The sequence below is a fragment of the Galeopterus variegatus genome, unplaced genomic scaffold (assembly GCF_000696425.1).
Source record: "Galeopterus variegatus unplaced genomic scaffold, G_variegatus-3.0.2 Scaffold367, whole genome shotgun sequence".
Lineage (NCBI taxonomy): Eukaryota > Metazoa > Chordata > Mammalia > Dermoptera > Cynocephalidae > Galeopterus > Galeopterus variegatus.
This window is the reverse complement of record NW_007726478.1, coordinates 620,052-642,197: the sequence shown is the minus strand read 5'-3', so window position 1 is coordinate 642,197 and position 22,146 is coordinate 620,052. Positions and strand designations below refer to the sequence as shown.

Genomic DNA, 22,146 nt, shown 5'->3' with positions numbered 1-22,146 from the left:
CGGCCCCCGGAGGGTGAGCTAGCCCCGGCGGCCCCGCGGACACGCCGCCCCTGCGCGGGCGCCCGGGCTCGCAGCCCGAACTGACAATCGTCGCTGTTGGAGGACGGGTGTGCTCGTTTTGGGGTTTTCGTTGCCTTTTTTTTTCTTTTTTTTTGTTTTTGGACCTTTGGAGGAGGGAAGTGGGGACACCGGCAAGGACCGCCCGCCCGGCCGGGGGCATCGGGGCTCCCGACGCCGGGACCAGGATGGACGTGGCGGACCCGCAGCAGCTGGGCATGTTCACGGAGGGCGAGCTGATGTCGGTGGGCATGGACACGTTCATCCACCGCATCGACTCCACCGAGGTCATCTACCAGCCCCGCCGCAAGCGGGCCAAGCTCATCGGCAAGTACCTGATGGGGGACCTGCTGGGGGAAGGGTCCTACGGCAAAGTGAAGGAGGTTCTGGACTCGGAGACGCTGTGCAGGAGAGCGGTCAAGATTCTCAAGAAGAAGAAGCTGCGGAGGATCCCCAACGGGGAGGCCAACGTGAAGAAGTAGGTGTGGGCCCTGGGGCTGGGGCCGTGGCTGTCCCCCCACCTCCCGCCCTCCCTTCCGTCTGTCCTTTCCTTCCTCCTCTTAAAAACCTGAGTAGGCCCGAGTCCCCCGGGCCAAGAACGTGTGGTTGGAAACCGGCACACGGACTGCCACTGAGTCAGGGCGGGTCGCGGCAGCCGGGCGAGTGTTCATTTGGGCTCTTGGACGCTGATTAAAATGCCCTGGCAGCAAAACCCTCCTGGGGAGGGGTCACACGCACACGCACGTCTGTTCCCTAGGTTGTCCCAGCTGTCCAAAGAACCTCGGTGCCCGGTCGAACCAGCTTGTGTTTGTCTGGACCCTGAGAGTTTGTGTCCGGCCACCAGCAGGTTTTCTGCTCAGCGTGTGGCCGGTGGCCTTTAGCAGGGCCAGGCGAAATGTGATTTGTTTATCCTGTCGGAGGGGAACCCTGCAGCTGCCAAAAATAATTGTTTGCTGGCTTATCAGTCAGTGGGAGGGAAGCGTAGGTCGCCTGCGATGTGATGCTGGAAACGTCCCTGGGTTCTGGTGGTTCTCCCTCGGGGGAGAGCAATTTGTGGGCCAAGTCGCAACCGTGTCCAAGGGACCTCGTTTTTCAAGCAGGTTTCTCCAGGCATCGCGGGCATCCTGGACCTGGCTGGGTCTGTGGTGGGGAAGCTCCTCCCGAGAGCGACAGGGGGCCCTGCCCCCAGCTCTTCCTAGCTTGGGGGGCCGGGGCGGGTGCCCCTTCCTTATCTCTGCCGGACACTGCACTGGCGGCTGCCTGGTAGGCCCCGCCTCCTGTCCCAGCTCTCTTAACTTTTGAAACTTCACCTCTCACTTCCAAGAAAGGACCTTATCTGCCAGGCTGGACCGCAGTACTGGCAGGGACACCTTTCGCGGGTGGACGGTGACCTTGGAGGGCGGGCCCGGGAAGTGCTAAGTGCTGCTGGGATCCACTCTCACCTTCCTCCTTCCTGCCAGGCGGTGCTCGCTCATCTTAACCTAAACTTGAGCCTTGAGGCCTGTCGTGCGAGGTCAGGCTGAAGCCATAGTGACCCGGCCTCCAAAGTCAGTGCTTTGCGAGTCAGAACAGTTGGGTATAACATGGGACCCGCCAGGGAGGTGCACGGTGTTTCAGCAAGGGCTTTTTAAAGTCTTGGTGCCTGGTCTGTGGACTGAGCAGGTGGGGAATCCTGGGGCAGTGGGGGAGTTCACTGCCCAGTCTCTTGTCTGGGAGGTGGAGGTTGGGCGTATTGGTCAGGGGCCAGTCCTATGGGCACCAGGCTCACATGGTCGGGAGTGAAGGGGCCAAGCAGAGACCCTGGTGAGGGGGAACAGCAGGTGCCTTCTCGTGGGGCCAGTGATGGCCTCACCCCCGGGAGTCAGAAATCCAAGCTCAGATTCTGACTGCGAAGTCATTTTTCTCTAATATTAAGCCAGAAGCACACGAGGGTGTGTGTGGCCCACAGTCTGCTGGGTTTCAGCCTCTGAGAGCTGGGTGGAGGGGAGCTGCCTATGTCTGGATGGGCCCCTCACCGCTAGGCTGTGGCGTTGCCATCCTCTGAGTCCTCCTGGCTGCCCCAAGTCCTCACCCCAAGTTGGCTGCAGGGTCTGGTCCAGCCCCTGCACTCTTACTGGGAATTGTCTGTTGGTCTCTCTTCTGGCCTGGATCAGTTCCTGGAATAAAGTTGGCACCTGACTCCTGAACTGGTGGTGGAGCATCTCAGGTGCTTGGGGAGTGAACTGCAGGCCATGGGGGACACGGGCTGGATGAGATGATTGAACTGTGTGGGGGCCCATCGGTCCTTCCTCCTGTGCGCCCTGAAATGGGAGGAACTTGTTGGAAGCTGAGAGACATCCGAGCCCGCCCTGCCTGCTGCTTCTCCATGAGAGGCTTGGCCCCTCTGGTGCCAGAATGCTGGTGGCCACTGGTGTCTGGGCGGGAGCTCGCAGGGTCCTCCAGCACTGGAGGCGGGTTTCAGGTGGACAATGGCTGGCAGGCCTGGGGTGTGGCCAGCTGAGGAGAAACGTGTGTGTGATATGGGCACCTGCTCCACACGTGCAGGTTGAGTTTTGACAGATGCGTATGCAGGATCTGTTAGAAGACATCAACCATAGAGTGTTGGCATCAGAGAAAACCTAGGTGGCGAGTATCCAAGCCCTCTGGTTTGCTGAACAGTCAGCAGAAGTCCCGAGGACTCCTGTGACCCCCGTAGCTGCAGGAAGGAGCCCAAAGACAGCGGTGGAGACAGGATGGAGGGCCGCAAGGAAGCCAGTCTCACACTGTCCGTCGGAAGAACAGGAGGGGAAACTGAGGCCAGGGAGGCAGAGTGGGTGGTGGAATCTGGACTGTACTCTGCTCCACAGACCCCACAGCGAGTGGCCAGCCAGCCTCGAAATTAGTGATAAGTTCTGGCAGCTGCAGGCACCGTCAGGCATCTGATTTCACCAGCTCAGCTGTGTGTATGTGAGGGCTTCCCCTCTGGAGAGGATCCCCTTGGAGTGAAAGGTTGGCCCTAGCGCTCCTGTCCACCATGTCCAGGGCCCATCTGAACTGCCATTTGGGGCTGCCAGGTTTGCAGATGTGAGAAGCCACCATGCCTCCTTCCTCAAGTCCAGGCCTGGTGCTGCCAGGGTGGACCTGCCCTGCTCTGGGAGCTGGCACTTCCATGGTCCCAAGCCCTGATGAAGTAGAGGAGATGCTGCAGGCCCACCACATGTGGTACCCTTGCAAGAAGACGGGGGTGTCCGCTCCCAAGGCACGAGGTCTGGCTCCCCGGCCTGCCTCACCCACCAGTAGGAAAAAGCCTCCATTGCCTGCGAGAAGCTTAATAAACTCAATACAGATTGCTCTTCCAGACAAGCCTTAGGAGTTTTGTCCCTCAGTTCACGTCACAAACTTTTTTCTTAGAGTACAGAGTGTGGACATTTTCCAAGGGGAGTGGGTGGGGACACAGCAAGCCAGCAGGCGGCCATCCCTTCCTTTCCCTTCTCTTGCCACAAAGGCTGCCGTGGGGTCTGTGCCTCGTCCCCCTGTCACTGATAAAAAGTAATCTATTCTTACCATAAGATGGGAAAATCCCGAAGAGCATCTAGAAGAAAAAAAGAAAGGAAGGTTGCTGGTAATCTTAACACTAGCGTCTTCCCATATTTCCTTTGAGTCTGTCTTTAGTGTCCTTTCCTGAGCCACCCAAGCACTTTTTTTTTTTCCTTTTTGTCTTTTTTACTGACCGGTAACGGGATCGCAACCCTCGGTGTCGTGCCCGTACTGGGGACCGGCAACAGGATCGCAACCCTCGGTGTTGCACCCTCACCGCGCTCAGCCAGTGAGCAGGAACTGGTCTCCACATGGGATCCGAACCCTCAGCGGGAGCGCCGTCCCAAGTGGCGCACTCTCCAGTGCGCCACTGGGCCGGCCCGCACCCAAGCACTTTTTAACGATATAAAACTCTTTGAAGGATCACTTCAAAAAATCTGTATCTTTCTGTTTTTCTGGCCATCAGTGGATTCACAGGGAGGGAACACGTGAAGGCTGGGAGTGGGCACCCCAAGGCAGGTCTCCCCTGGCCCTCTCTGGCTGCCCCAGGGTCCTCTGCCATTGTGCATCTGCCAGTGGGGTTTTGTGCAGGTATAGTCAAAAGTACACGTGTATTTCTTCCTTTTTTACACCTGCGAGAATATGCCCTCGGGTCATCAGGCAGTGAACTGGTCCGCTCCATGGGCATGCCTGACCTCGGGGAGCCAGAGATCGCATCACTGTTCATTTATGGATGCTGAGACTACAAGTTCACAGAATTTTCACCTGTCACAAAATGGTGTTCTTTTCTGGTTTTTTCTCTATAACTATTTAGAAACATACAGATCACTGTGTGCTCGTGTCCACACAAAATCAAGTGTTGGTCCAGATTCGAGCTGTGCATTCACGACCCCTGCCCTGCCGGGTTCGCCGTTTTGTCTGACAGTCCTGATGAGCCCTGTGCCCAAGGGTGTGCACTGGCCACCTGGGCATGTGCCATTTCAGGGAGTTACTTTGTGCGTGTTCAGCATGACAGGCAGGCAAGGGTGTCTGAAGCCCATGTCACCAGAGTGGGATTTCTGGGTCAAAGGGAGTGTGTGTGTCTGATCAGCTTTGGTCCCCACGGCCAGCCAGAAGGTGGGCAGCTCTGTAAACATGTGTGGATCTGGATGGTAAATAGTTAGGATTTCTGCAAATTGAGAATCCGAGCCTGGACTTTGTCGGCTTTTGTTCCCTCAGCAAACAGAACGTCCTGAGTGGCCTTTATGAGCTTCCAGCACCTGCTGTCCCCTGCCTCCCTCTCCTGTGCTGGGAAGGATCCGCTGAGAGGCCTGGTAGAAGTGACCAGCAGGAGGGCACAGGCATGTCCACCTGTACTTGCCCACACGAGGCAGTTGGCTCTGTATGTGCTTCCTGTGCCTCCCTGTTTGGTTACTTCCCATGCAGAGGGAGGGAGGGGACGATGCTGAAAGGACATGGGAACTCGGGGCTGGGCTGGCTGCAGACCCGGGGAAGATGGCGCGTCATTGGCTGGGGTCTGGGCTGGACAGTGAGCCACGCTGGGCTTTGGGTACCTGTGCCAGCCAGGCAGGTGCAGGATGCCACCTCCTCACCCAGGATCCTGGGTGCCTGCCCTGGTGTGTGTCACGTAGTCAACCAATCTGGACCTTATATTTAACAGCTTTATTGACATGTAATTTGTATATTGTAAAGTTCATCTTTCTAAAGTGTATAATTCAGTGGCATTTAGGACATTGACAGGGTTGTACAACCATTACCTTTCTCTAGTTCCAGAACATTCTCATCACCCAAAAGGAAGCTCTGTCCCCTCCCCAGCCTCCAGCAACCACGAATCCACTTTCTGTCTCTGTGGATTGGCCTGTTCTGGACGTTCCATGTAAATGGAATCACACACTGTGTGGCCTTTTGTGTCTGGGGTCTGTCACTGAGCCGTGACATGTTCAAGGTCCATCCATGTGGTAGCGTGTGTCAGAGCCTCGTTCCTTTTCATGGTTGAGTGATATTTGGTGTGTGGATGGGCCACGCAGGGTTTGTCTGTCCATCCTCGGTGGACACTGGGCTCTGTGCACCCTGTGGTGGTGGTTTCAAATGCTGCTGCGGTGGACACGGGTGTGCAGGCATTTGTGCTGAGCCATGCTTCTAGCCAGCCTTCTCATGTCATAGTCTCCCTCGAATAGCCCCAAGGCCTTTGCCTTATTTCAGAAGCATCAGTAGCGACTCTCAGTCAAGGGGTGTGGGTCTGTCTCATTGTCTCTGGGCAGAGCCATAACCACCCGCAAGCATGCCCCTGGAGCCTGCCCTCTTGGTGGGAGGTGGGGGCTGGGCCCATCCCCTCTCCGCTGGGCACTTTGTCTCCCAGCCAACCCTGGAGGCGACTTCCCATCCCGGCAAGTGGGAACAGCTTTTGTGACCCTCCTTCCCAGTCCCTCTTCCTGTGAATGCACATGTTGACTAAACAGTCCCCTTTCCCTGGCCACCCCAGGGGCCAGGTCCCTGACGGGGTCCCTCCATGAGCGGCTGTGGTGCACCCGGACGGCCCTGCTTCCTCTCTGCTGCAAGCACCTCCTGTGTCCTCATTCAGGTTTTCCTTTTCCTTTAAACGGTGCTTTTCTTTTGTTTTCTGGTCCAAGATGCAGTGCCTATAGGAAATGTTGAAAATATGGAGAAGGCGGTACAGACCCCACCACATCCCCTAGAGGCGTCTCCAGTGAAACGTTGCGGGGTATCCTCCTGTGTGTTTATCCCACACAGTTCGAGTGCTCCTGAGTGTGTGATGTTATGACCTTTCTCTAGTCACTTTGTCTCTTTCGCTTTTGTGCACATAATTCTGCTTTCTGGGTACATAAGATTTCTCTTTCCTTTTAGAGTTTGACGTATCCATTATTTTCCTGGTGTAAATAATGTGAGTTCCGTGTTTGTGCAGGATAGTTTGGCACCATTTAATTAAGTGAACGGTCGGTCCTGTACACGCAAAGTGGATTGGCCTAGTTTCAGAGTATGGACCTGTTTTTTTTACTAAAATACTCTATCGACGTCAGAATAGTAGTATTAAGCTGTTGATTTGCAGAGGAAAGGACACCCTTGTCTGCTTTTGGTTGGAATTTACCAGTGTGAACTTCCCTTGGGAGGGAATGAACATTTGGTGATGGTTTCACACAGTGGCATCAGCAGAAGGGGGTGGCTTGGCCCTGGGAGCTGGTTCCGGCCCCACATTATCTCCAGACCTGGCCATGAAGAGCCAGGGGCGGATGGAACCTCAGGGTGAGCTTCCTGGACCCCCTGACTTGCGGTGGGGGTCCCTACTCCCACGGTCGGTTTTGAAGCTGCCTCGTGGTCTTGTTCGGGAGCGCCTTGCACTGCCTAGACTTGGAGGGTTGGTGGGGGAGTTTGGGGATGTGTCGGACCTCATGAGGCTGCGGCCGCTCCCTGCTGGAGGCTCTTGTTGCCATGCAGCACTCCATGCTGGCTGCCCCCATCCTATCTGAAGTCTTGGGAAGCAGGCACTGGAGTTTGGTTGCCTTCCGTGCGGGGGCCCCAGGGCCCCAGGGCCCCAGGGAGATGTGTGGGCTTGCTGATGAAGCACGCGTCCCACAAAGGAGTCCTTGAGGGTAGGTGCCACTCATCTGTCTCCAAGACCCTGTCTCGGGCCCCTCACTGGCCCAGGTAGGAGCTCAGTGAACATTTGTTTGGCTAGGTAAACAGCAGGTGCTGGAGAACGGTCTCTGAGAAGAGCCGACTCTGCACCTGCACCAGGAGCACCTGAGAGGAAGTGGCTGTGCACCTGCACCGGGTACACCTGAGAGGAGCCGGCTCTGCACCTGCACCTGAGAGCATCTGAGGAGCGCTAACTCTGCACCTGGAGCACCTGAGAGGAGCCGGTTCTGCACCTGGGACACCTGAGAGGAGCTGGCTCTGCCCCTGCACCCAGAGCACCTGAAAGGAGCTGGCTGTGCACCTGGAGCATCTGAGAGGAACCTGCTCTGCACCTGCACCTGGAGCATCTGAGAGGAGCCAGCTCTGCACCTGCACCTGGGACACCTGAGAGGAGCTGGCTATGCACCTGCACCCGGAGCACCTGAAAGGAGCTGGCTGTGCACCTGGAGCACCTGAAAGGAGCCTGCTCTGCACCTGAGACACCTGTGAGACCTGACCTGGAACTGGGGAGGAGGCGATTCCGAATAACCCCACCCCCGCCCCCATCCCTAAGAAGGGGATATGGCTCACTGCCCTAGTGAGCTCCAGGGAGAGGACAGAGAAGCGTTCAGACTGCTCTGCTGGAGTGTTCCCTCCTGTCTCTAGGGGACAAGCACAGCTGTACAGGATTAATTTCTTCCCGATGGTTCGGCCAGTACAGTGTGGCCCTGGGCATCACCTGGAGCAGAGCAGGGGCAGGTGGCAGGATTGTGTTGCATGGGTCCATGTTCGTGTGTCTGTTGGCCAGAAGCAAGAAGGCTCTGGCAGGATCAGCTACTGGGGCACAAGTCCGGAGAAGTCAGGCGGCTTTTGGCGCCAGCAAGTGTGATGGGGAGGGTCTGGGCTGCTGGGATGATCCAGATCCAGGTACATGAGGGATGCATGTAAGGACAGGGTGGAGCTGAGACAGAGGGTGGACGGCTGGGCAAGTGGGGCTGGTCCGGGTGACTCCATGGCCAGTGGTCTAGTCGCCAGGGTCAGGAGCATTGAGGGAGTTGGAGCCACAAGGTGTGGACTGGGCAGAGGCCATGGAGCCAAGGCCGAGCCCAGAGGGGCTCTGGGAAGCACTGTCACATGAGTGAGCCAGTGTCTGAGCCCTGGAGGCAGCATGAGGGGCAAAGCTGAGACAGCTCCAGGGAGGATGGCAGGGGTCTCCCCAGACGGTCCTGCCTCCAGGGGACACTGGGCAGCATCTGGGGACATTTTCAGTTGTCACAACTGGGGGTGTTCCTGGCATGGAGTGGAGGCCAGGGACGCAGCTCAGCATCTGCAGTGCCCTGGAGGGCCCCTCCACAGAGAGTGATCTGGCCCTGATATCCATCGTGCCAGAGGAGAGAAACGGTTCATTATTTGGGAAAAATTGAGTCCAGTCCTGCTCACAGCAGACACCAGAATAAAATCCCGATGGGGCAAATGGTACAAACCAGGGCGACCCCAGCTTCTGGGACTCACCTCCTCTCTCCCTCCCCATCAGTGTGTGGATTTCAATGTGCTCAGCCTCCTGGGACCTCAGCAAGCAACTACAACAAGCGGGAAGGGTGAGGGCAGGGTGTCTTGTGGGTATGAGGCCTGTGTTGTGTCCTGCGTGTGGATAGGAGGTGGGCAAGGGCCGGTGGTGGCCCTTAGTGTCCCCTGACAATGCTGGACCTCGCTGAGTAGGTGGCAACTGTGGAGGGTGGAGTGGGGTGAGAGGTGTTGCCCTTGTTGCTCCCACTGTGGGAGAAGGAAGTGCCTTCGTCTCTTTGTAGACAGGTCGGCTTTAATGGCCCTGGGTGTCCCTAATGGGTGGGCACAGGAGCTCCTGAGGGCAGGAGGGTGGGGACCCTCTCCGTACTGGGACCTCAGTGTCCACACCTGGTCTGCTGTGCCTCAGCGTTGTCCTGTCTGAAGACCCAGCTTCCTGCCCGTGCCCCACTGTCTCCGCCTCTGGCAGTAGGAGTTCCATCCTGCCTCCTGGGGTCACAGCATGAACTGCTATGGACAGTTAGTGAAGTCACTGAGCCCTGGGGGATGGAGGCAAGCTGAGGCTGTGCTGTCGGAGCCTCTTGGGCCCACCAAGCAGCCCTGGAGGCAGGAGGGGAGCCATTGCTGAGTCCAGCCTGGCCCTCACCGTCCCCTCACTGCCTGGGTGCCCGCCAGGCTGTGAACACAGGTCCCAGCAGCTCTATAAATAACCTTGCAGACCTGCCAGGGATTGGGCCGCCAGGGTACGTGTAGTCCAGAGAGAATGGAGACACAGGCTTTGCTGCATGCTGCCAGGCCCCATGCCCAGCCCCGAGCCCACTGCCCAGTGGGAGGCCGGAGTATGTGGGGTCAGTGTCAGAGGCTGTCTCATACTGGTGCCTCTTGTTGGGGTCTGTGTCCCTCTGCGCCCCACTCCCTGTTACCCACCTCCTTTTCCCTCCATCCTTCTCTCCATGGCGCATCCCCAAGCTGCCTGCTACTCTCCACACCCAACTCCTGCCCAGCTTGAGTCCCTCCCATGACCCTGTGACTTGGCAGGAACCTGTCCTTTGCCATCTGAGGTTACACTGTTGGGGCTGCAGGATTAATGCACTGGGGGGAGCAGTCAGGGAAGGCTTCCTGGAAGAGGCAGGCTTTTCACCTTTTCAGGTACCTGGGCCTCACGGATGGGGCTGGAACAGGGACAAGCTGAGTGGAGGGATGACCCCACCTTTTTAAAAAAATTTGCGGCTAGGGCTGGCCTGGTGGTGCACTCGGTAGAGTGCAGCGCTTGGGAGCACGGCGGTGCTCCTGCCGAGGGTTTGGATCCCATATAGAGACCGGTCCGCTCACTGGTTGAGCGCGGTGCGGGCGTGACACCGAGGGTTGTGATCCTGTTGCCGGTCACAGTATGGGCGCTACACTGAGGGTTGCGATCCCGTTACCAGTCACGAAAAAAGACAAAAAAAAAAAGGAAAAAAAAAATTTGTGGCTAGCCATGTGGGGATGTGAACCCTGGACCTTGGTGTTGTCAGCACTGCACTCTAACCAACTGAGAAAGCAGCCAGCCCCACCTGGCTTTTTTTATATTGCATGCTTGGGCTTCTTGTTCCGGGATTTCATTTTTTTTTTTTTTTTAATTTTTATTGGGATGTCATTCACATACCATGCAGTTCACCCATTTGAAATATGCAATTTGGTGGCAGTTACACCGTTCACAGTTTTACAGCTGCAGTGACCTGGACGTGTGCCCCAAAGTTCCCGTGTTGGAAAGTTAATCCCCAGTGCAGGTGTTGAGAGGTGGGACCTTTAAGAGGAGAGTGAGTCACTACTAGGGCGCCACCCTCACCAATGGCTCAGTGTCATCATCATGGGAGTGGGATTGTCACTGAAGTGAGTTGGACCCGTTTACGTGCCCTCATGCTCATGACGCCTTCTGCTGTGTTACGACGCCAGGTGCAGCCCCTGAACTTTTAGCATCCCAGCCTCCAGGACCATCCGCCAACTAAACTTGCGTAAACAATAACTTAAAATGGGTAATGTATAAAGAAAGGAAATTTATTTCTCACGGTTGTGGAGGCTGGGAAGTCGAATGTCCAGGGGTGCATCTGGTGAGGGCTGTGGGTGGGGGACCTTTGTACAGTGTCTTGTAGCCACCAGGGTGTCCCATTGTGAGAATGACCTGAGCAAGAACTAACTTGCTTACGGGCTCTCCTTCTAGAGCCATCAGAACCACTCCCTGATAACCCATTAAACTGTCAACCCATTACTCCATGAAGGGATTGATCTGTTCATGAGGGCACAGTCCTCACGATCCAATAACTTCTTACAGGCTCTGCCTTCCACCACATTGGGGGTTAATTCCCAACGTGAGCTTGGGGGACATTCAGACCACAGCACCCAGTCTGTGGGATTCTGTTACAGAAGCAGAAAATGGACTAAGACAGTATCCATCACCACAGCTTAATTCCAGAACATTCCGTCACCCCAAAAGGAAGCCCCGTCCCCATCAGCTGTCACTTCCCATCCCTTCCCCAAGTCCCTGGCAACCACGAATCCACTTTCTGTCTGTGTGGACTGGCCTGTTCTGGACATTTCATACAAATGGAATCACACACTGTGTGGCCTTTTGTGTCTGGCATCTGTCACTGAGCATGACATGTTCAAGTTCATCCACGTGGCAGCGTGTGTCAGAGCCTCGTTCCTTTTCATGGCCCAGTGATGTTCCAGTGTGTGGATGGACCTCGCTGTGTTTGTCCGTTCATCCGAGGATGGACACGTGGGCTGCTTCCACTTTTTGGCTGTTGTGAATCATGCTGCTGTGGACGTGCATGCACAGGTTTCTATGTGGACATGGGTTTTCAGTTCTCCTGAAATGGACGTATAACTGGAAGTGGAATTTTCAGGTCACTGTGTTTAACCTTTTGATGAACCGCAGGCTGTTTTCCATGCCCTTCCACCAAGCGCGAGGGCTCTGCTGTGCTCCTGGTCAGACTTCAGAGGGGGCAGCGTCTATGGCAAGCTGCAGGGTGGGCAGTGTGGGGCACCATGGCAGCATTTCTGCTGCTCTTTCTCCCATGGCCTTCCTGTGGGCCATCCTCTCAGCTCACTGGAGGCTCACCTGGGGTGCCTGGGGTGCCTGGGGAGTGGGGCCCTCTGAGGGGTCAAGAGGAAGAGAATGCTTGGGGAGATGCTGAGCGTGTGCTGAGCTGCCTTGACAGGGCCCTGGTGCACATGGGTGTTTGGTCTGCACTGCTGGCCTGGTGGTCTCATCTTTTTTTTTTTCTAAAAGATGACTGGTAAGGGGATCTTAACCCTTGACTTGGTGTTGTCAGCACCACGCTCTCCCTAGTGAGCTAATCGGCCATCCCTATATAGGGATCCAAACCCATGGCCTTAGTGTTATCAGCACCGCACACTCCCAGATGAGCCACGGGCCGGCCCCTGGTGGTCTCATCTGAAGGAAGCAAAACTTATTCTTTAGTTGAAAAGGTGAAGAGGTGTCCTGATTGTGTTGTCCCTGTCCACTCCTCTCCCAGGCCAGAGACTGATGGTGCTAGAATTGCCGTTGACAGAATAGCACACTTGGGGGGCGGCTGTGCCTTCTGCAGACCCGCTGACAATGAAACCCCTGCCCAGTTCTCCTGATCCCCACCCCATCCCTCCTCTGCCTCCAAGCCTGGGTGTGTGGTCCCCATCTGGAAGGTGCACCAGCCCCACCACCCTGGTGCCTGACACCAGTGCCGCCTCCTGGGCCCAGCGAGGTCCGACCCCAAGTGAATGTAAACTGAATCTAAGTTGGTTGGAGCCAGCGGGGACTGGAAGGCCTGGGCTCCATCCAGCTGGAGGGCGGCCCCAGCTGTGTCCGTGGCCCAGCCCTATAGGGGGGATCACTGGTGTCAGGTCTGCTGACACCCCAGTCCTCTGTTCCAGGGAAATTCAACTACTGAGGAGATTACGGCACAAAAACGTCATCCAGCTGGTGGACGTTCTGTACAATGAAGAGAAGCAGAAAATATATCCTTGCCATGGTCGGGGCTGTGGGGCGGGGGGCCGGCAGTTCCACAAGCAGCCATCTGCAGCCATCTCCCCGGAGGTGCCTGGACCCACATCCTCTCGCTTTGAGACCTGCTCCCTGCCGTGACTCAGCCATCAGTTCTTCACACTCCCGCTGTTGTCCTGCCAGCCCACCAGTTAGGTCCTGGGCCACCGGGGCACATAGCCCTCCTGCCCCCACACATCCTCACACAGGGCAAGGCATGGATGCGACCTTTTTGGGTTCCCTTGGTCTTAGCTGGCACATCTTTGTATTGTTCCGGACGCCCCCACATGTGATGCTAGCAGCACGCCCATATGGGGAACTTCCTGCTGAAGAGTGAGAGCCCGGGGGCGGGGTGGCTGTGTCTTCGTCTATGTGGCCTATTCTGGGCTGTGCACATGACCCCCATGTTTGGGGTCTGTGGCGTCAGGGTATGTGGTGCTGGTTGTGGCTACCGTGTGTGGACCCCTGAGCCCATGGTGGGGGTCATCTGAGAGGAGCTGATCTCTGCTCAGAGGAAATGGGTTGTTCTGTAGGAACGCGGGAGTGTCATGGCCCTGGCCTTTACTCTGGGAGCCTCCCCCTCATGGGGGGTCCCCTGCTGGGCTGGCTCTTTTCCACCGAGGTGTGGTCAAGTAGGCAGACGGGGCTCAGGTCTTGCGGGTGCAGAACTGTCCCCTGATGACCTTTTTGAGCTCTGTGAGGGCCAGGGACCCCCTTCCCCATGGGCCCTGGCATTTGTACCGGGGTTTCTGATGTCACAGGCATGGGTATATAGGAACCGTGGTCTCGTCTCCCTGGCAGGCCCCACGTCCTCACCCTTAAGCCTTCTCGCTCATCTTCATTAACTCAGCCACTGTTGGAGCAGGGCCGCTCCGGGGCGGAGGCGGCAGAGCCGTCTGTCCGTCCCTCCGAGCCGCTGCCCGAGCGCTGCCGGGCGGGTGGGGGCGTGGCCGCTGAGCGTGGTTTCCTTAGCGGCCCACGTATATGGTGATGGAGTACTGCGTGTGCGGCATGCAGGAGATGCTGGACAGCGTGCCCGAGAAGCGGTTCCCCGTGTGCCAAGCCCACGGGTGAGTGTGCCACCAGTGGGGACTGTGCCCACTCCCCCAGGCTGAGGATGACCCATCCCCACATACATACTGCTCTTTCTGATGATCGTTGAAGTGAAAGCTCAAGCTTTCTTACTCCTGAGAGTTTTGGACCCCAGTTCGTGGTGCCTGCCAGCCCCGTGGTGCCTGCCAGCCCCGGTGTGCCCAAGGCCTGAGGCCCATGGCCCCCTCCCCCTACGGCCACCTGGAGCCTCCTGCCCCTCCTGGGGGCAGGGAGGGGGCTCGCTGCTCCAGCCGACTTTGGGGTCCTGCCGGACTGTGACACAAGGCCAGCTGCGGGCCTGGGGTCCTTGGTGTGGGCAGGGGTGGGGGTGGCTCAGCCCCGGCCAGTGTGGTCCGACAATGGGCCTGGTCTCTCCTCTGCTGTGACCCCAGAAGGCCCCGTAGCTGTGGCTCTTGTCTCTGTTAGGCTCTGGAGTTAGGTAGGATGAGACCTTACCTAGTGTCAGGGACATGGGGAGGGCATGACACTGGGGCCTCTGCAGGTACTTCTGCCAGCTCATCGACGGCCTCGAGTACCTGCACAGCCAGGGCATCGTGCATAAGGACATAAAGCCCGGCAACCTGCTGCTCACCACCAGCGGCACACTCAAGATCTCTGACCTAGGCGTTGCCGAGGCCCTGCACCCGTTTGCAGCAGACGACACGTGCCGCACAAGCCAGGGCTCCCCTGCCTTCCAGCCACCCGAGATCGCCAATGGTCTGGACACCTTCTCCGGCTTCAAGGTGGACATCTGGTCAGCTGGGGTCACGCTGTAAGTGCCCTGGATCATGGTCCGAGCTCTAAACACCTCAATGTGTTCAGCATTGGGGACCTGCCTCAGCCGTCCCCAGCAACAGCTGCTAGAATGGGCATTTTATTTTTATCTTATTGAGGTGTAACTCACCCTTTTTAAATGCACAGTGTGGCCATCTGTGGTATCTGTACAGAGCAGTGCAGCCACCACCTCCGCCCAGTCCTAGAACAGTCTCCTCACCCAAAGGAAGCTCTGCGGGTGACAGAGGGTCCAGGGGACTCACATCTCCTGCTGCACCCAGCCTCTGCGTCCTGGCGAACTCCCATCTCCATGGGCCTGTCTTGGAGCCCACAGGGCTCACGCTGTGGGGTCACGTGGAGGGCAACGGTGACCACTGACCCGTCTCTCTTCCTTCCCCTCGGAAATGAAGCTACAACATCACAACGGGCCTATACCCGTTCGAGGGGGACAACATCTACAAGCTGTTTGAGAACATCGGGAGGGGGGACTACACGATCCCCGGGGACTGCGGCCCCCCGCTCTCTGACCTGCTGAAAGGTGAGGGGCTCCTTTCACACTGAGGGGCATCTTCCCTCTGTCTGCGGCCCAGGGCCACATGGACGTGTGTAGTGGGAGGCATGGTGTCCAGGCAGGAGGCGAGGTTGGTATGTTGGGTGGGGGCTGCCAGCGGTGACTGGTTCTCGGGTTTCCTCCAACCATTGGCCTGAGACTCTGTTGCCCATTTCGCCTTTGTGAGCCGAGTCTCATCTGTGCAGCCCTCAGCATCCCTGCTGACCCCATGAGGCCGTACCCCTTCCCATGCAGGGCTTGGCTTGGGCTCTGTCTTATTCTGAACCCCCGACCCCTGAAGGCAGCAGCCACTGTGTAGCGCTGGGGATCTGTGGTGACTCGGCTTCCCTGGCTCTCAGATGGGTCTGCCACTCTTCTTCCTGCTGTTTTCTGAGCAGAGCAGCAGGTGGCACTGGCTGTCCACTCACCACGGCCCCAGGAGCCGTGTTAGCCCCTGCCAGGCGTCACGGAAGCAGAGGCTCCTCCCAGAGCACACGGGCTCCGTGCACACCGGGGCCTTTGTGGCTGACACGCCTCGCCTGCTCTCCGCTTTCCAGGCGGGTCTGTCCTCCAGGCAGTGCCATGTGGGGTCCACAGAGGGGGCTGGGGGCCAGACAGACAGGCTGGACTGTCAGTGGTCAGTTGCGGGGGGGCCCTAGGCCTGCATGCTGGGTGCTGACTCCTCCCTGCTGGTGTCTCTGCAGGGATGCTGGAGTATGAGCCCGCCAAGCGGTTCTCCATACGGCAGATCCGGCAGCACAGGTGAGTGGCTCTGTGGGGTAACCCCAACCCCTTGGCCGCTGGGGGCAGCAGAGCCCAAAGTCAGCCAGGAGGACATCTTGGCTGTGGGTTGCCCAGCCCTGCTGGGTGGTGGGCATCGTGGGTGGATGCGCAGTCCCGGGATCCCGTGGCCTCTGACCATGATGGTCTTGCTCTCTAGGGACAGCCTGGGTCTTGGTGGGGTAAGATGGTGCATGCCACCCTCCTGTGCCACTGGACCTTCCCCCCTCCTTCCTCCTGGATGCTCCAGCAGCAGCACTGTCTGCTGGGACTCCCAGCTGCACCACCTCTGCTTGCCCTGGGTTCCTGGAGCCCTCACAGGGCACGTGTCTGGGGCGTGGCCACCTGGACCTCCGAAGACCTGGTGCTGACTTGTGTCTTGGGGTGTCTGAGAGCTAGGGGGGTCGCCAGGCTGGGCCTCGGTTTGAGAAAGATCCTCTGGGGGCATTTCGGGAGTAGATGGGCTGAGGGCAGCAGGCCCTTCCCTGGGGGTGCAGGGGCATCGCTGCCAGCCTTAAGCTTTTGCCCCATTTCTAAGGCAGGCGGCCTGCCGGGGGCCTTGGCCTTCCAGTGGATGGTTGGGGAGGGACCAGGGAGGCCCAAGTGGGCAGTGGGCTGTGTCCACTGCCTCAGGGACACCACAAGAACCAGGCCCCAAGAGGACAAGCTGGGTGGTAGGGTTGGCTGGAGCTCAGCCTCAGGACTAAGGTTTTGAGGTGAAGGTAGTACAGGGGCGCCTGTCTAGGGAAGGATTTTCACACCAGGCCAGTCACCATGCAGCCAGAGGGCCCCGTATCTGGGTGAGCCCAGGAGGTTGGACAGCAGGGGACGGCTCCTAGCTTGGGTGCCCCTCCAGGCCTGGCACTTGGGGCCAAAGGCAGACCTGTCTCAGCCTGCTTCTGAGGCCAGAGCAGCAGGGGAGGATGGAGGCCTGAGGCCGGCCTGTTCCTGTGTGGTGTCTCTATGGCCCTCCATCTGGGTGGCCTGTCTGCTCCCAGGAATGCCGTGGCAGACTGGGACGGGGGTGGGAGAAGCTGGTAAGGGGCACTGTCGAGCCCCCCAGTGTGCAGCCTGGTGCCCAGCTCCCAAACGAGTGGTGTGGCCAGTGATGGCCAAGGAGCCAGGCCCTGTCTAGCAAGGACAGGGAGCTGGATGACCCCATCCTGATGAGCATCACTGCTTCTGGGTTTTTACAGCTGGTTCCGGAAGAAACACCCACCAGCTGAGGTGCTGGTGCCCATTCCACCAAGCCCAGACACCAAGGACCGGTGGCGCAGCATGACGGTGGTGCCCTACCTGGAGGACCTGCACGGCGGGGCTGGCGAGGACGAGGACCAGGACCTCTTTGACATTGAGGACGACATCATCTACACTCAGGATTTCACGGTGCCTGGTAAGTGGCCGAGGCTGCAGCATGGGCAGCCAGGAGGTGCCAGCACCGGCTCCAGCTCTGCAGACTCGGCCTGGACTCCTAGTGGGCTGGACCTGGTTCTGCTTTCTGGTGCCAGTTGCCACGTGCCAGATGGCCTTGAGCCCAAGTGCAGGCCGCCTCTGTCTGGGGGCCCACAGGGGCTGCAGACGGGCCAGGGAGCCTCCCTGCTGTCCAGCTCTGGGTGCCATCCTGCCCAGTGCCTCCCCATGGCCTTCCTGGCCCGAGTTCCAGCAGGTGGAGGTCAGGGAGACCCTGGAGGACAGAGGGCAAGGGACATCTCACTATTTCCTGCCAGGCTTTGTGAGTTGGGGTGCAGGGGTGACCCCTCAGGCAGCTGGCCAGAGAGAGTGTCCAGTGGCTCGCCCTCCCCCACGTCCCTACTGCATACCCTCCAGCTTAACTTGGCACCGCCCTTGCTTTCCCAGGTCATGAGGAGGCGTCTGAGGCAGGGCTTAGAGAGGAGACAGGCATGCAGAAGAGCAAGAGTCCAGGCCTTTCTGCAGAGGAAGCCGAGGCGGCCGGTGCCGCAGTAGTGCCCGAGGAGGAGCTCGCAGCCTTAGCATAGTGGCCGCAGCTGCAGGCCCCTGCCCTGCTCCCCGCCCCCTAACAGCCGCACCCTCCCTGCAGCACTCTGGTTCTGTTACGTCTGGGCCACTTCAGCGGGTTCACATCATAAAACTTTGCCTGGCTGTGTGTCTCAGGTGGATGCTTGATGCAGCCCAGCCCCCACCGGCCCCCAGGCTCATGCTGTTGCTTGTCAGAGAGGGTCTCCCACTGTATCATCACAGAGAGAGCGGGTGTGCAGGGCAGGTGGAGAGGAGCCATGAGGCCAGAACCCCAGTCACGGGGGCCAGAGAAGGGTTCCAGAATAGTGGGGGCCTTTTGGGGAGCCCTGACTTCCCCTGGCCTTGTCAAGCCGGTCCTACCCTTCACGGAGCCCCTTGGTCCACTGTAAGCCTGAGTTCTCCGCAGCTGGCCCTGGGGAGAGGGAGTGTGTGGGACTCCTGCAGCTTTCAGGCCCAGGAGCCATGCCCCTGAATCAGAGCTGGAGACGGAGGTTCTAGAGGCATCTCTCTCCTGGGGGCACCTGAGTTGCATGGCCTCAGCCCAGCCACTTCCCTGTGGGGTCTGGTGGTACCCATTCCTGGGCATGTCCACCTGGAGACCCTGCTGGGGCTGCTGTGTCTGTTGTCTGATGCCCAGTGGGAGCCAGGCTGCAGTCATCTTGGGGCCCTATCTCTGCATAAAGGGGAAGGAGGCGTCTGCCCTTGCAGCACTGCGGCCATCGATGGCAGGTGGCTGAGGCCTGGCCCAGGCGGGCTGAGAGCACTCACTGGCCCCATCACTGGGGTGCTTACAGGACATGGCTTCTGCTTGGGGACCCTCAAGCCTGAGCAGCTTTAAGGAGGAAGGTGAGGGGCTGGGCCCCTCAGAGCCTGAGCCGACACCCTGACCTGGGCCCCACCCCTGTGCCATCAGGTCATCTTCCCGGGTTCAGGGCTGTGGCCCATTCTCTCTGACCTGCATCCATGGCGGTGCTCGTGGGCCAGCTCAGCCCAGCCGTGGTGCTTGCCCCTGGATGGCTCCACTGTGCCAGGGCTCTGAGTCTGGGGTGGGATGAGGGATTGGCAGCCCCAGTGCCTTGTGGGGGACGAGGCTCCTCATGCTGTGTGTGTAGGTGGGTCCCACATCCAATCAGAGGCAGCCATGGTGTTCGGGTCCCCCATCAGAGCAGGGCGGGGTGTCTGTGCCTGACCAATACTGGTTCCAGCAGAGTCATGAACAGGTGTGAGCCCAGACCTGAGAAGGCTAAGTCAGGAGCTGGCCCCTCGCTGGAGAAGGGCTCTACATCGGGCTTGAGAGCCACGGGAGGGGCCGCCAAGGCAGCTTCCCCTAACGTCTGCCAGGATGGGCTGCAGGGGCTCGTGGTTGGGGGTGGGGAAGTGGGCTGTTCCCTGCGCGTCCTCCCACTGCAGGAGTTTCTTGGGAGGACCGTTTTCCCTCCACCTCCCCACACCCCATCATGAGGAGAGTTCAGCTGGTCAGGGGCCAGGGGCAGGTGCGGGTCACAGGCAGGCCCCAGGCTGAGCATTTCTGCCCTGTGGCCCTGTGCTGGGCATCTCACACTCCCAGCCTCAACCAGCCTCTTCTGCATCCTCATAGGTGAGCACCCGGGGTTCCTGTGCCCCTAATAACCCTGTCTTCATTCCTGGGGCACAGGGTGGCCCACCCTCACTTGCACACAGACGCCCCACAGCACGTACTTGTACTGTCAGGCAAGCATAGGCTGGGGTCCCGCCTGGGGCCCAGGCAGGTGCAGCAGACACTAGGTCGAGGCGGTTTTCTTTCAGGCTTCCTGGGGCAGGCTCAGCCCCTGGGAGGCACTGGGCTGGCTGGACAGAGGGCACTGCCAAAGCTGTCGGATGTAGGCCTTTGAGGCTAGAGGGGACCTGGGCCTGTTGGACGGTGGGCCTGGGCCCTGGGCTGAGGCCACACTTGCTGTGTCCTTTCTAGGACAGGTCCCGGAAGAGGAGGCGGGTCAGAACGGACAGAGTCGGGGCCTGCCCAAGGCTGTGTGCATGAATGGCACGGAGTCGGCACAGCTGAGCACCAAACCTTCCCTCCCTACCCGCAAGGCCTGTCCTGCCAGCGGCAAGATCCGCCGGCTGTCGGCCTGCAAGCAGCAGTGAGGGTGGCACCTGCAGGTGGGTCACCGAGTCAGTCACTCTCCCTCCCCTTTGGGCCGTGTAGCAGCCACCATCGGTGGCGCTGTCTGGCGCTGTCCCAGCATCCACAGACTGTTCTGCCATTCACGTCCCCATCTCTAACAGTCGTGCGCATTGCTGTGACCTTTACAGCCATGTTCCGCAGGACACAGGCCACTCAGCTGGCCTGGAGCGTGACAGGCTGCCTCACAAGGCAGGTGCCATCCCAAGGACCCTGCCCAGCTGCACCTGCACCTCTGGCCTGTGCTGGGCCAACGGGACCTGCCCCTGCCCACTCCCCTGGCTGCTCCCAGGAAAGGGGGGTTCTGGACTCGGCCCAGAGGCTTTTGAGGTGGCTGTGGACAGTGGGGAGGCCCCAGGAGGGGCCAGGACAGCTTGACAGCTCTGCCTGGCTGCTCCATGCTCCTAGCTGCCCACCAGGGTCTGGCTCAGTCTGAGGCATTCTCGACATGGCTGGGGCCCTCCTGGTGCTCCCCCAACCTCTGCCTGCCCCAGCCCAGGATATGTTGGAGACCCTGCCACCTGCCGAGGACGTGGGTGGTGGAGTGAGGGCCTGAGACTGCATCCCCTGCCCAACCACATCTCTCTCCCAGGCAGTGGGGGCAGTGACCGAGTTATGCACCAAACAGGCGCCCGCTGCACCAGAGCTGGCCAGGCAGGGGAGCACTTCAGGGGAGGTCGCCATATCTATTCATTCTGGGGAGGACTGGGGGCAGCCTTCTTGGGCTCTCCTCACACCGCCCACCCAGTGGGGGCCCAGGAGTCTGACAGTCCCTGTGTGAGCTGGCCTCAGTTTCCCTATCCTACCAGTGGGCCTGTGGGCGAGGCCTGCCCCTTGGGGATACAGAGTGTCCGGGCACTAGGTACCCAGAGTGACCCGCCCCTGTCCTCTGCCTTCAGCTTGTCTCCAGGAGCCCCAGCCGGGTCCCATGGCCCAGACCTTCCTCTGTCTTCTGCCGACTCCTAGCCCACAGGCCACCCAGGAAGGTTGCCACCATGCAGCTGTGCTGACCGCTGCTCAGGATGTCAGGAGCATCCCAGAGGGCTGGGCAGGGACTGGGGCCCAGCGCTGGCCTCAGCTGCCTGTGCACAGCACTGCCCAGCAGTGGACACACTTGTCGACTCCGTGATCCATGCGGAGCCTTCCCCAGGCGGGGAGGAGGGCCAGGGCCCCGGCCTTCCGATGCACTTTACGTTTAGACTACTGGCGCCCGCCGCGCCCCGCCCTTCAGGGTTTGTTCTCACTCTGCTACGTGTTAGGGCCTCCACCGCTAGGGACAGATCGCAGCCAGACAAGGCCGGTGTGAGGACAGACCTGCTCGCCGCCATGCATGCAGAACCGCCGGAGGGAGCCGCGCGGCCGCCTTACTCTCGTCGTTTGGTTGCTTCATTTTCTTTTTGTCTTTTTTTTTCTTTCTTTTTTTAAGAAAAAATAAAACAGGTGGATTTGAGCTGTGGTTGTGAGGGGTGTTTGGGGATTGCTGGGAGGCTCAGGTGGGTGGCACATGGTTCCCACACCGCAGGGACAGGCCATGGTCCTCCCACCCGGGTCCTTGCCACTTGCAGAAGGTGGACGGTGGGATCCGGCCAGAGCCGTGGCTCGGCTGGACCTTGTGCCTTCTCGGTGGCTTCCCACGGCCAGGCAGGTCTGCACCTGGCTCACCGGCCAGGCCCCGATGGCAGGCCCCCTAACCCTTTCTTCCCCAAGGGCACTGTGCTCTTGGGCAAACGAGAGAAAACCCGGAGCAAACAAGAGTATGCGGTAAATATTTATAATTAACCAGAAAACAAAATCACAAGAAACCCCACCACTGGATGGTGCAGACTGGGCGCGAAGCTTGGAGGGGCGGGACAGGCGACTCGGCCGCGGCGAGGCCTGCCCCATTTTTTGGCAATAAATAAAGCTTGGGAAACTTGAAGTCTTGGCCGTTTGGGTTTTGTTCACGTCTCAAAACACTGATGAGTCCCGGCGGCTCCTCGGGACGATGCGGCCGGCTGCGGGGACGCGGCCGCCGGCATGCGGGGGAGGTGGGCGGGCGGC

The 22,146-nt window shown here is 59.1% G+C and overlaps 1 protein-coding gene across 1 annotated transcript; it reads left to right on the top strand.

The window, feature by feature from the left end:
- The first annotated feature begins 26 nt into the window (after window positions 1–26).
- Window positions 27–22,024, top strand: STK11 (serine/threonine kinase 11). Its single transcript, XM_008568030.1, has 9 exons — window positions 27–535; window positions 12,643–12,726; window positions 13,732–13,821; window positions 14,346–14,615; window positions 15,028–15,155; window positions 15,872–15,929; window positions 17,144–17,340; window positions 19,894–20,084; window positions 21,006–22,024. Exons 1-8 carry the CDS (start codon window positions 246–248, stop codon window positions 20,067–20,069), a joined length of 1,293 nt encoding a protein of 430 aa, XP_008566252.1. The 5' UTR covers window positions 27–245; the 3' UTR covers window positions 20,070–20,084; window positions 21,006–22,024.
- The last annotated feature ends 122 nt before the right edge of the window (window positions 22,025–22,146 follow it).

Excerpts from the sequence above, each read along its gene's own strand:
- STK11 (XM_008568030.1), top strand. The coding sequence starts at position 246 with ATGGACGTGGCGGACCCGCAGCAGCTGGGCATGTTCACGGAGGGCGAG. Across the intron at positions 536-12,642 it reads GGGGAGGCCAACGTGAAGAA|GGAAATTCAACTACTGAGGA; the intron begins GTAGGTGTGGGC and ends CCTCTGTTCCAG. Across the intron at positions 15,156-15,871 it reads GCTCTCTGACCTGCTGAAAG|GGATGCTGGAGTATGAGCCC; the intron begins GTGAGGGGCTCC and ends GTGTCTCTGCAG.